A 14,188-nucleotide genomic window follows, 5' to 3' on the forward strand; every position below is an offset into this window, starting at 1 on the left:
AACAGGTACATGGAAAGATGCTCAATATCACTAATCATCAGGAAAATGCAAATCAAAACTACAATGAGCTATTACAGGTGTTGGAATAGCTATTATCAGAAAGACAAGAAATAACAAGTGAGAGTAAGGATGTAAAAAGGGAATCCTCGTGCACTATTGGTAGGAATATAAATTGATGCAAACACCAGATGAGTGGATAAAGATGTGTTTATACACATATGCACAATGAAATCTTTCAATTTACAACATGGACAAACCAAGAGTACCATGCTATGTGAAATAAGTCAGAGAAATAACATGACTTCACTTACATGTGAAAACTAAAAAACAGTTGAACAAAAACAGATTCATAGAGAATAAACTGACAACAGGGAGTGGGAAGAGTATGGTGATGGATAAAGTGAAAGGGATAGACAAGAAAAATGGGATAAAATATTGTCTGTTTGAGGTGCATTTTCTTTGGTCTTTACATGGATCAAGCAGGACTTTAGATCTTAGTAGGAGTTTATCATTTACTTTTCCAGATTCTTTATTAAGTATTTAGGATTGCCAGATGGATTCCATGTACATGTAATTTTCTTAAAAAAAAAAAAAAAATCTACCCAAGGAAGTTTGAGGGCTTGCCTTTGGCTTTTATAGATATCAGAAATAGATGTGTTTTTTAAAAACCACTGAGATTTTTCTCAATCATAAAAATTCTCACAATAGCATTTTTTTTTTTTTTCAGTAATCTCTTCACCCAATATGGGGCTTGAACTCACCACCTGGAAATCAAGAGTTGCATGATCCTATGGGGCCAGCCAGGAACCCCTTCACAATGGCATTTGATGAAATTTGAACAATTTGGAATGAGGTTTTTATTTATTTTTTTAAAGATTTATTTATTTGAGAGAGCGAGAATGAGAGAGAGTATATGAGCGGGGGCAGGGTCAGAGGGAGAAGCAGGCTCCTCGTTGAGCAGGGAGCCCGATGCGGGACTCGATCCCGGGACTCCAGGATCATGACCTGAGCCGAAGGCAGTCGCTTAACCAACTGAGCCACCCAGGCGCCCGAGGTTTTTATTTTTTGAAGTGTAATTTACATACCATAAATTTCACCATTTTATTATTTTATTATTTTTTATTTTTTTTAAAGATTTTTTATTTGAGAGAGAGCACATGAGAGGGGGGAGGGTTAGAGGGAGAAGCAGACTCCCTGCTGAGCAGGGAGCCCCATGTGGGACTCGATCCAGGGACTCCAGGATCATGACCTGAGCTGAAGGCAGTCGCTTAACCAACTGAGCCACCCAGGCGCCCAAATTTCACCATTTTAAAGCAAACAACTTAGTTTTTAGTGTATTTGAAAGTTAATGCAGCCACCACCACTAATTCTAGATCACTTCACCCCAAAAAGAGACCTCGTACCCATTAGCCATCACTCCCTATTCTTCCCTCCTTTCAGCCCCTCACAACTACTCATCACTTTCTCTCTGTATGGATTTACTTATTTTGGATATTTTATATAAATGGAATATGTGACCTTTTGTGTCTGGAATTTTTCCCTTAGCATAAGGTTTTCAAGGAGGAATAGTATCTTAAATTTAGAATGGCAGATTCTTTGTTGAAAAAGTATTTCTACTTATCAGGACCAGGTTCATCAACAAAAATGAACCTATGGAATTTTTGTCCTCAAAGAAAATATGAAGTTCTCTTATTCCTGATGGTGACCTCTACATTTGAGTTACTGTATTTTATAGTTATTTCATATGATAGACAAAGCACTCAAAGCACAATGCAGTGAACGTCCAAAGAAAAACCATTTCACCTGATTTGAAGGCACTTACGAAAACATCAAATTTAACTTCATGAACTGGAACTAATTTTCGTGCATATAGAATTTCCATACCAAAATACCTTCAGTGACTCTTGGAACTTGCCCACGAGCAAATAAAGGATTCAAATCATTGGTGATGAGGTTTCCAATTTGAATTTCAAGTGGAATAGTGAATAAACAAATGACAAGGCCAAACCCAATTAGTTCATTACCCTTATGTTATCAGGGTCTAGGGGCAGGAGATCAGAGATAGTATCGGTGATTTTAGTACAAGAATGCTCACAGAACTGTTACAGCCGCAGGAAGTTAAAAATTAAAAATGATGTTTTGGAAGAATATTTGAATGATGTAATGGACAAATGTAGTATAATTCATAAACAACAGATATAATTAACCATTCAGGATCTGAGGTTTGGAGTCCTCACACTCACATCATACACCAAAGTACATTCTAGGTGATTTTTATAAACTTGGGTTGGGGAAGATCTTAAGATAGAAACACAAAACCATGCAAGCACTGAAAACTCAAATACCTTTTGGGAGTCAGGTGCATAATGTAAGTAAGTTAAGGAGGAGTAAGCAATAGGGGTCATGGGTACTGTAATCAGGTGGAGACTATCCCTCCACCCCATCCCACTCACTATGCCCAGTCCCTGCCCAAACAAAGGTATTCAAGTTCACATTAAAAAATTTTAACATGTCAGACAGGATAACTGCTGTCAGTCACATCCTTACTTATAAAGTAACTAGACATATGATCATGTAGTTAAAAATTCTGGCAAAAGAAAAATAAATACAATGAAAAGACAGACAGTAGTTTGGAAAATATTTTTTACATGTAAAAAAAGGTTACTTTCCTTTATATATTTAGTATAATTTATATAATTACATTATATATGTTTATATATTTTTAAAAAGCTTTGTCCAAAGTAAAAACTGCCAAAAAAAAAAAAAAGCCAAAACAAAATATTCCTGGGGGGGGGGGAATGTGGCCAATAAATATGAAAATAAGCCTTAATCCTGCACTCAGTCTGGCTGGTTTAATATCCCTAACATGCCACTTACTAGATGGGTAAGCTTGGGGGAAATTCCTTAATTAAAACCTGAATTTCTTTAACTATACAGATGGGCATAATAGTAGTGCCTACATGTGAAGGCTAAATGAAATAAAAAGCATAAAGCAGAGAGAAAACATGAGTAGATCGAAGAGAAAATCCTAATGTCCAATAAACATGGAAAAAATGCTCAACCCCTTCAGTCAAGGAATTACTTATTAAAACTAAGATACCATTTTTCACTCAGGTTGACAAAATTAATAGAGATTAATATTTGATGTTATCAAGGGCATGGGGGTATGGAGAGCTATTTTCTTGCTGGAAATACTTTAAAATTGCAAATGCCTGTACTCTACCATTGTCCTAAGAATCTTACCTTTAAGAATGCATTCTTACAGAAATAAAAGAACATTACATAGGTATGACTGCATTACAGAATTGTTTGTAGTGGCAAATGCTTACAAACAACTTCAATGTCCATGAGTAAGGAAATCACTGGACAAATTACTATACATCCATACTATGGTTAGATCTGTATGGACTGACCTGTAGGCATGGCTTAAAAAAGAAAATTAAGTTATAGCTAAGTTTCCCCGTTTTTGTTTCCCATTTTGTAGTGGGTGAATGGTGGTCCCAAAAATGATACCTCCACCAAGTAACTGTGAATATGACCTTATTTGGGAAAAAGGTTGTGCTGCTTCTCTTAAGAGGAGATCATCCTAGATTAGAGTGTGTCCTAAACCCAATGACAAATATCCTTTTAAGAAACAGGAAGAAGGGGCACCTGCCTGGCTCAGTCAGTAGAGCGTGTGACTCTCATCAGGGTCATGACTTCAAGCCCCATATTGGGCATGGAGCCTACTTAAAAACAACAACAACAAAAACCAGGAAGAAGCCTGAGAAAAGAACGCTATGTGAAGACAAAGACAGGAGTTACGGGGCCACAAGCAAAGTAATGTCTGAAGCCACTGGAAGAGGCAAGCAAAGATTATCATCTAGAATCTTCAGAGGGCATGTGGTCCTGCTGACAACTTGCTTTTAGACTTCTGGCATATAGCAGTGTGACAGAATAAATTTCTGTTCTTGTAAGGCACCAAGTTTGTGGTAATTTGTTACAGCAACCCAAGGAAATTCCCCACACCCCTTAGTTATAAGTGCTTAAATGAGCATTAAGGAAAACTAGACAACAATTTTATATAGTCTATGACCCACTCCCAAGTATATATTAAATAGAAATACATATTTATGACCCCAAAAGATATATATAAAATATTTATGGCAGAATTATTTTTAAAAGCTCCAAACTAAGAGCAATCCAAACGTCATTAAAAGTAGAGTGGATAACTAAATCATGGTATATTTTTATAACAGACTACTACACAGCAATGAAAAAGAGAGCTACTGAGACACACAAGACAAAGCATTCTCACACAAGTCATGTTGACCAAATGCAGACAGACTGACCCAAGTGCATACTGGATGATTTCACTTATGTGAAATTCAAAAACATGCAAAACTAATCTACAGTGATAGTCACAAGGGAGCCTGCTAGGGTGCTAGAAATGTCCATGGATCTTGATCTGGGTATTGTCTAGTAAAACTCAGTAAAAATGTACACTTAAGGTGTATACTCTTTACCATCATTTCATCGCGATAAACACCCAGGAGCACAATGACTAGATTATACAGTAAGGGTATTGTTTAGTTTTCTGAGTAACTAATTTATGGCTAAACTTCAGCCCTTTTGTTGCATTTTCCCAATTTTTAAAATAATAAGCAGGCACTGAATTTTGGAGGTTTGAAAGCTGGTAGAGGTAAGAATGGCATGAGCTTCATTTCACACTTCAGACATTTACTTACCACCTTCATGATATGCATACCATGTATCTTCATTTTTTAAATTTAATCTTAGCCTTGCAATAAGAGTCTGCCCAGCATCCATTCCCCGCTTCTGACAACAGGACCCCGGTAGGAGGACCACCTATTCCTCATGGGATACACTCTTGGTTATATCCTCTTAGGCGCCTGCCCTCCCCTTGCTGAAGGGTAGACATGTAACCCAAACAAGTTCATTTGGAGGAACTCTGAATGACATAAAGACTGAAAATAGTTGTCAAAACTTCACCCTGACAGCAGCATTGTGGAATAAAAAATTTTCATAGTACCTGGGGCTGTCCAACTCTTGACCTTTCCAAAGCCCTGAGTCTTCAACTTTTCCTTGGATTCTGGAGTTTCTCATCCACTCAAATAGCTGTTGTGGTTATTTATAATTAATCATTTGGTTTGCAACTAGAAATTTCAATATACCATCAAAGCACAGGTTTGATGTGCTTCTATTTCTTTAAGCATACATTAAAATATATCACTATATTAAATGTCTGTTCATAAGCCACCTTAACAGTCATCTTGAGTGTACAAGGCCAAATGAGCCTTTGACCAATAACTCCTCTCTCCCCCCAAAATCCAAAGCCCTCACAAAAGGCTTTGTTATGCAATATATGTTTATAAAAGGAAAGTATTTAATAGGATTTTGTCTTGATTACAGCCAGGTTGGTGGGCAATTTCTTACAAACTAAAAATTTGTGTAAAAAAAGCTCCATTCAGTAATACTCAAGGAAATGTTCCTGAATGGATACACCAGTAAGCAAAGTCACGTCCAATTGATAGAGCAGCATGAATAGTATGTGGCATGAAAAATATTTCTATAAAAGTTATGTTAGAGGGACGCCTGGGTGGCTCAGTCAGTTAAGCGTCTGCCTTCGGCTCAGGTCATGATCTCAGGGTCCTGGAATTGAGCCCTGCATCGGGCTCCCTGCTCGGTGGGCAGCCTGCTTCTCCTTCTGCCTGTTGCTTCCCCTGCTGCTCCCCCTGCTTGTCCTCTGACAAATAAAACCTTTAAAAAAAAAAGTTGTTATAATCAAAATCAAAATTTAAAATCTCAATTTTCCTGGACAAATCATCTAATAGCAGGCTACTTTTAAACTTCTCATGTGTATTAGTGGATTTAGTGGTATGTGAAAGGTTTTTAAGAAGGAAAGTTGTAAGGAAAAGTCTATATGAAGTTTAAAATCTTGGTGCAGTTTATGGGAAAGTGCATGTCAGCAACTTAGAGTCATTCCTCTTTTCCCATTGACATTTTCATGACTTGGCCATATGGAAAGACAATATATTCCAATATGGGATTACTAAATAGCAAGTACTTTAGCAGATTAAGTTGCAGGAGGCAGTTTAATAAATGCTCTTACTGTTTTGTTCTAATGGAAAACTATGGTTGACAATTTCATAAAGTTAATTCAGTTTTTCAATTCAATTTTTACTTTAGGTCATTACATAAGGCAATTAGGAACTTACCTAAAGTTCACACACTCCCTGCTTAGTTAAGTCACTGCTGACACAGATGATAAAATGAATAAATCTCGAATTCTGACTGCCAAAGTGAATTTTATATTAGGTTTTCACTTTAGGAGTATTTTCCCTCCTACTGCTTCAATGAGGTTATGATTTACTAATAAAATTGTTTATATTTAATGTGTACAATATAATTTGATAGACATATACTGTGAGGGGATAGGCTTTTTAAAGTTCAATAGTTTTTTTTTTTTTTTTAAGATTTTAATTATTTATTTGACAGAGACAGACACAGCGAGAGAGGGAACACAAGCAGGGGGAGTGGGAGAGGGAGAAGCAGGCCTCCCACCAAGCAGGGAGCCCAATGTGGGGCTCAATCCCAGGACCCTGGGATCATGACCTGAGCCGAAGGCAGACGCTCAACGACTGAGCCACCCAGGCGCCCCTAAAGTTCAATAGTTTTCAAACAGCTTTTAGACTCAAAGCTAACAGTATTAGTATGACCCCTGCCTTGAACAGAAAAACTCTTTACAAGGCACAACTTGAAAATAGATTCTCACTCTCCTCAAGTGAGTAACTTCGTCCCATTTATAAAAACATGCAGAAAAAGAGCAAAATATATTCTTAAAAAGTTAGAAAAATAATGTCATCAGTATTTCCTGTGAGTCCTATTTTTTAAAAACGAGCTATAGTGTGTTGAGTGGGTAACAATTTCTTACACAAGCAACTTATAGGAAAGGTACTCAAAAGGAATCAAGTAACTGATGAATCTGACCTCACTGTTCTCACCTTGGGTGGCAGCTGCTCCCTCATATATCTCAGCAGGACTCATGAAGATTGCTAATGACAATCCACTACTGTGTTAAGGATAATGCAAGATAGCAATTTTAATGCCTCTGAGGGTGTTCTATGGAGTTCAGTATTTTCTAAATTACATTTTAAAATTGGCACTACTTCATTTAAGTAATTTTATCTTGCTTTAGCAATATACCAAAAGAATGATCTAAAGTTAGTGCATAAATTAACTTTACTGACTGGATGCAATTATTCACCTGTATTTTTCCCATAATACCTTGTGGTTGAGATATTAACAGAAATATCTTGACCAGTTACAATGTTTAGAAGTTTAGCTATTTTAGTTACTTTGCTTAAATATACTACAAGAAAAGAAACTAAAGTGTCAATATATTATAGCAACTACAGTTAATTTTCTTCCTCTCCGATAACTTTTTTGTCTGCCTTGAGGAAATGTGTGGTCATGTTTTAGTTAAAAACTAAACCCTTTATGTTAACAATGAATTCATTCAAGTGCCATATTTTTTTTTTTTTAAGATGCAGTTTTGGATTTAAGTCTTAATGATTAATTACAACATAGAGATCTTCCTTATCCTAATATCCATGTTCTTTTGGAAACTGCAGTTTTCCCCAGATTTATAAGGATTAACTTTTAAAAAGTTAAAGTTATTCCACTACATAGGGCATTTTAAACATGGAAATTGTTACAAAAAAAAAAAAAAAACAAAAAACAAACAAACCCCAACAAAATCCCAAAGTATACAGCTGGAAGCATAACAAGTTCTTTGTACTCATGACTTATCACTGTGTAGAAATTCTGGAGATAGGACTACGGAAATCAGACCCATAAAGAATCTTCGCAGTATAATCAGACTTCATCATCCCTTTTATTAGAAAGGGACTTAAGCTGTTGCAATCCTTTTGCCTTTATAACTATCATCATATAAAGTTTGGAGACTTAAGTTAACCCAAAAAATAGCACAAAGTTTTACTTTACCTGAAAAGCTGTAGTAATGTGAAGATAAAAACTTCCCATTTGCCTCTTTCAGTATTAGACACTGAGGATTCCACCCCATTAATAGGTGGTACCATTGCTAAGTGACCTATGTCAAGATTACCAGAACCTTTGTTAAAATAGGAGGCCAAGTCTTAAAGATCTGTCGACAGCGGTAGACTCTTTGCAGTCATCATGCCTATTTGCTTCAGAACAGTGTAGTCTTAAACCCTTCTCTAGGTTAATATATTTCCATATTTATCACTATTAAGTCACAAGTTTTTCAGTCTCAGAATATACTTAAAAAATGATACTCTTACAACATGAAGAGTGAATCTTTTGTACTTTGTACTAGTAAACTGTGTACTTTGGGTGATCATGATGTGTTAATATAGGTTCAACAGTTACAAGAGACTTACCACTCCGGTGCGGCATATTCATAATGGAGGCTATATATAAACAGAAGCAGGGGATAGATGAAAAATCAATTTTATTGTGAACCTAAATCTGTTCTAAAGAATATAGTCTATTAAAAGAAAGGCACTTACTCCAAACAATTTTAAAGCTGTAAGCAAAACTCTGAGAATTTTCTAAGTTACTCTTCATTTAGTTTGTATTCATTTAGTTGCTATTCCAGGTGGGTCTGTACTATCTCTTGTAAATTCTTCAAGCAAACCAGTTAATTACAAAGCAACATTAGATAAATGTACCATAAATTCTATTATACAATCAAGTTGACTTTAAATAAGATCTACTTTAACAAAGTTTATGACAAAGATTCTAGATTTATAGGAGATTCTATTATCTCATCACGTTACCTCTCTAGCAAATTATATAAATGCTCACCGCTGATAAAAAAAAAATAACGTTCACCAATATATCACATGAATGGTTATGGTTTTATTCTTTGAAGAATGGTTCTGAAACATTACACTAAGTCAGGCTGAAAGGTAAAGTTTAAAATAGTTTAAGGGTATAACATATGACTGTTTGCTCCACAAAATTTTTGACCTTAGAGCTTATGATACACCTAGTTGGCAATAACACCCAGGTTTTTCCAAATAGTCATCATTTTTCTCTCGTCTGCATAGACTTCTTCTCATTAGCTGCCTTCTGCTTTTGTTGCATTATCTCAGAGTCCCTATAATGGGGGAAAAGGCTGTAAGTTGTTACAGAAAAACCGATTCTATGTTCTTACTTGTTTTGTATACATACCCATGAAGCATATTAGGAAACAATCTAAAAGATATAAAGATTCACTTCTTTCTGTTTTCATGGCAACAGAATGGGAAAACAAAGTATGGAAGGGCTTTGAAGTCACATCTTATTTTGAAAACCATCTCTATTGTTATTGGGCAAATAATGACCTTTCGAAATCAGGAAAGTAGTTACTAGGGTTGTTTTGTGGAATAGCTATGGATATATCTATCCGATATTAGGCAGCTATATACAGAAATAATGGCAATTACTCTTGGTTGTCAACAAAGTTAATATATTCTATTTTTCTCTGAAAGAAGGAGCATTTAAGAAGTCTTCTAGATATCCAAAATGGTACCTAGCATTAGGACATAGATGTTATGAAGCAATTAAGTTTCTTACAAGCCTGAAAGCGCGATAGCTAGTGATTAAAAATGGATTACACTAAAAAACAGCAGGATATTCAGGCACTTCCTTAACCCTTTGTGTCTTCGGCTGAACCTCCATATATCATATTAACTCAACTATAACCAGACTACCTAGGCTAGATGGTCCAGGAAATCCTTATTTAAAAAAAAAAAAAATACATTAAATGGCTTTGTAATCAATACCTACTATGTGCCAATTTGCTGACTCTGGATTAAGTCCCACAGAAACTGTTATTATCCCCATGATTCAAATTAAAAAAAAAATTAAAAGTTTAGAGCTAAATAATTTGCCTTAAATCACATGAAACCCAAGTTTGTCTAATTTCAAAGTTCAGGCTCTTTCCTGTTATCACATAGATTTACTGTGAGATTTTACTTCAGGGTGAGTAGCTCTGTCCATTACAGTAGACATTTCCGTAAAGCCAATAGCAAAGATGAGGAATGAGGATGAAGGAAAAACAAGACAGCTACAAGAAATGAAGTATCATGGAAAAGAATAGTGATAGTTACTTTTCTGTTTGAAGCTGAGCTCTGTTGTGCTTGCTGTACCCTTAGTAATGTTACTGAAGTTCAGAGCCTCAGTTTCCTATTCTATACATTGAGGCTAATACCACTTTTCAGGGTAATGAAGAGAGATAATATGTATGGAGTAAGCACAGAGCTTTCTAACAAGTGGATATTTATTTAACAGGGACTATTACTGAGCCAAGCTAGACTAGGGTTTCCCACTAAAAACTTCAGGGTCACTGATTTGTACCATGTTCACTTTTACTCCAATGTGGGTAAACAGAAGTTTAGGGGAAACCTTATCACTTTAAAATCATAGAAAGAAAGCATGAAGTGATAATTAACCCAATGTGGGCCTTGAAGTCATGACTCAAGAGTCACATTCTTCACTGTTGAGCTAGCCAGGTGCCCCCCAAATGATTATTAACTCTAGTGGCACATTGGAATCACCTGGGGACCTTTTTAAAGGCAGGTTTAACTTGGGCACAATAAAATTTACCTAGAGCACTGGTTATGCCCAGCCCCAGACCAATTAAATCAAGACTGGATTTAAGGTACAGGCTTGAGTAGCCTTTAGGGTTTCCCAGGTGGTTCTAATGTGCAGGCTTGAGAATCGCAGAGAAGCCCCGCTGAAGCATATCTAGTCAATTCTCCACCTGACCTCCAAAGTGTACATATACAAAATTTGTTTTTAGAAAATTAAGCTTGTTATAAATATGAATGCTTTTTAAAAAATTTAAGCTGCACTCTCCAAATATTTCTGTAGCATTTCTGTATTATTTTTCACATATAATCATACATCAAGACTGTGCACCTGCATTTTCTCCAACACAAAGGACCTTCAGAAGTCAATATAGCTACATACACTTTTGTGTGTCTCCTTCAGAACCTTAATCCCTGTAATTGAGTCACCTGTTATCTTGACTCGTTTGGGTAGGATGTCTGCCTTGAAAATGCTGTATCTCTAGTACCTAACAGTGCCTGCCATGTGGAAGGCATTCAAATATTTTGCTAAATGAAATTTTTATGGTTGTGGTGAGTGAAGCCTGAGTGTCTCTTCAAGACTATGGCTTGAGAGCTGGAAATTTTTCATTCATGTATTGGGATAATTACTACCTTATATAGTTTTAGTGTGCACGCAACAAATGCTCAACTGTTACCCCTATATGCAGTCTAAGTTCTACCAAGGATTTAAAACATTTAAAACATTCTCTCCATTCTCCAAAACAAAAACTTCAGTGACTTGAAAATTCCATTAGTATCACTTACCTCTGCTTTCTCTGAGAAGTGGTCAAGCTATCCTCTTTTCTTTTTCCCTTGCTAATTTCCTGGGATTTCTTCATGTTTTTCTGGCGGGCAAGTTCTCGCTGATTTCCTCCTACAAAGTCAAAGTCATGCTCTTTCCCCATCTCAAAAGTAATTACGAATTCCGTAAAAACGCTCTTATTTAAATGCATCTGAAGTTAGCTTTTTAACAGATACTCCAGCAGAGTAATTACACTGAACGCTGTTCCCGTATCTGACGAGGAGGAAGCTTAGAGGTAAACACTTAAGAATATTGTGATACCAATGAATGTGTTCGCTGGCTGTAAATACCAGGTCTCTTACAACAGGCATTCCACTCCTCAGTCTATACGGGTCAGTATTCCAAATTAAGGTCTAGCTTTTGAAAAGCGTGAATGGAAAGGATAGATACACAGGGAACACAGCTCCACAAGTTGGCCCATCACAATTCGACTGTTAGGCGAACAAATGCGGCTATTCGAGAAACATTACCTGTAAGGGCCAAACAAAAGAACTAGGGAGGAGACTCAGTCGGAGCTTCCAGTCCTCATCAGGCCTTAGGACCTTAAGTACCAGCGAGAAACCCCTTTCAGAACAGGACGCCTCCCGGGACCGCCGTCCTCACACACCTCATCTCCGGAGAGGTGTTCTTTACCGTGTAAACTCGCACCTGACCGGCAGGTACTAGCCCGATTTCTCAGGCGGACCCGAAGCTAACCCTCCCTCTCCCTTTGCGGACTGAGATACACCAGCCAGCCCCCGCCTCCCGTCCAGCTGCGCTTCGGCGCTGGCCTCCCTCAGCGGACGCCCCCCGCCGCGTTCCCCACCCGTCCGCACACTCACGGGCCATGCGGACACCGGACCGAGCCTGGAAGAGGGCCCCTGGGGAAAGCAACGGCCTCCTAGCACGCTCAGCGGCCGTCCCACTGGTGGCCCTTAAAGGCCGAGCCCGCGCGGGCCCTCTGCGGGGCAACGCCTCCCCTCCTTCGTGGCCCCGCCCACCGAGGCCGGACCGCTGCCTCCCGCGAGCCGGGCGAGCGACTGCGCGTGCGCTGCCAGGTAGGCGGGGCTGCCCCCGCCAAGGGTCCCCGGCCCGCAGGTTGGGAGATTGATCTGCTATCTGGGGTCATTCGGCCACAGAAATATGGTCGAGTCTACACAGCAGGTCCTGCGCCTGTGGATTTTACCCACTGTGTACCCACAGTACTGGGGCCTGGCCAGCCTCCATTTTTTGGTAACGACAAAAACAATAAATGCTACTGTATCTCATTTTTCAACAAAGAACGTTAACTTTTATTCATCCCTTGCAGAAGCGGGAAGAGGAGGAAGGGGACAAAACAGATTGAGGGTTAACTGCAGAAGTCAGTTTGGCTCTTTACATATTTTCTTTCATTCCTGCACCAAGCCTGTAACGTAGGCTTCATTGTTCTCATTTTACGAAGAGGAGATTGAGACTCTGAGCCCAGGAGCGACTGACCTAACAGGTAGGGACTTGTAGAAATGAGATCAAATTTAAGACAGACTCGCAAGTGTCTTCATTTCCCGTTTGATCCCAGTGCCTCTGTCATGGTCGACAGTAGTTTAGGAGTTTTAGGTTGATGGCTCTGTGCTTGGGTTGTGTGATGTGAAGGGAATGGCAGGGAATGCAGTTTTATCACACATTCATAATAGCCCAGGACAACCTTGGAACCTGGGTAAAAGCCATCGTGCGTTTGCCATTGCTAGAAACAGACGTGGAAAGATGCCTATTGGTTAATTTGGTTAATACTTATATTCTTCATCTATCCCGTTAATTATTACAAATTGACAAATGTGTGGAGTTAGTCTGTACACCGTAAAATTGCCCCATTTTTTAAAAAAGATTTAGTTAGAGAGAGGGAGAGAGCACAAGAGGAGGGAGAGGGAGAAGGAGAGAAGTAGACTCCCCTCTGAGCGGGAAGCCAGTTGCGGGGGCTCCAACCCAGGACCGAGATCATGACCTGAGCCCAAACCAAGAGTCTGCTGCTTAACCCACTGAGCCTCCCAGGTGCCCCCCCCCGCCAATCGCCCTGTTTCTAGAAGACTTTTATTTTGGAAAATGTCAAACATATACAAAAGTATAGAAAATACCACAATGCACTCTCAAGTATATATGACCAAGCTTCAATAATGTTTATTTTAACTCCTAAGAATCACCTATTTTAGAGAAGGTAGGAGAAAGTGGTGAAGACTTAGAACTCTGGAAATGGAATGTATTGGTTGAAAGCCCAGCTCTACCAATGAGTAGATATGTGAACTTGGGCATGTTACTTCATTGCAGTAAAGCTTCCTTACCAGTAAAATGGGAAGGTAAATGTACCTCCGTAATTAACTGAATTAGTGTATGTGAAGTACTAAGTGCCCAGTATATGGTAGACCTCAATAAGTTACCTATTATTGTCATTCTTTTAACCTCAGAGAGCCTTGTGTGCTTGTCACTCTCCTTAAGCCCTACCTCTCTTCAATAGTGCTTATGTCTAATTCCACTTAAGCAACTTCTGGAGTAACGAGCAGGGGGAAAAGATTGACTTTCTGGCCTGGCTCATAAAGAAGGGAAGGAAGCAGTTTGGGATTGGAAGGTAAGTGGTAGCATTGTTGTTTCTGTGTGTGGTCTTAATTTACAGTCTAATTGAGCTTTTTCTTTGCGTCTGCAAATATACTTTGTGAGTTGTAGGGATACACATGATATACACAAGAAATGTTGGGCGTGTCTGCCAGAGAAAACTGAAGACTTGAAATTACTGTGATGC

The 14,188-nt window shown here is 38.4% G+C and overlaps 1 protein-coding gene across 1 annotated transcript; it reads right to left on the bottom strand.

Moving 5' to 3' along the window:
* Positions 1–8,477: 8,477 nt before the first annotated feature.
* Positions 8,478–12,411, bottom strand: LOC118016883 (small EDRK-rich factor 1). Its single transcript, XM_035014605.1, has 3 exons — positions 12,264–12,411; positions 11,406–11,514; positions 8,478–9,145 (listed from the first exon to the last, which is right to left on the bottom strand). Exons 1-3 carry the CDS (start codon positions 12,268–12,270, stop codon positions 9,073–9,075), a joined length of 189 nt encoding a protein of 62 aa, XP_034870496.1. The 5' UTR covers positions 12,271–12,411; the 3' UTR covers positions 8,478–9,072.
* Between the last annotated feature and the right edge of the window lie 1,777 nt (positions 12,412–14,188).

Source organism: Mirounga leonina, unplaced genomic scaffold (assembly GCF_011800145.1).
Source record: "Mirounga leonina isolate KUSES-001 unplaced genomic scaffold, KU_Mleo_1.0 Mir_168, whole genome shotgun sequence".
Lineage (NCBI taxonomy): Eukaryota > Metazoa > Chordata > Mammalia > Carnivora > Phocidae > Mirounga > Mirounga leonina.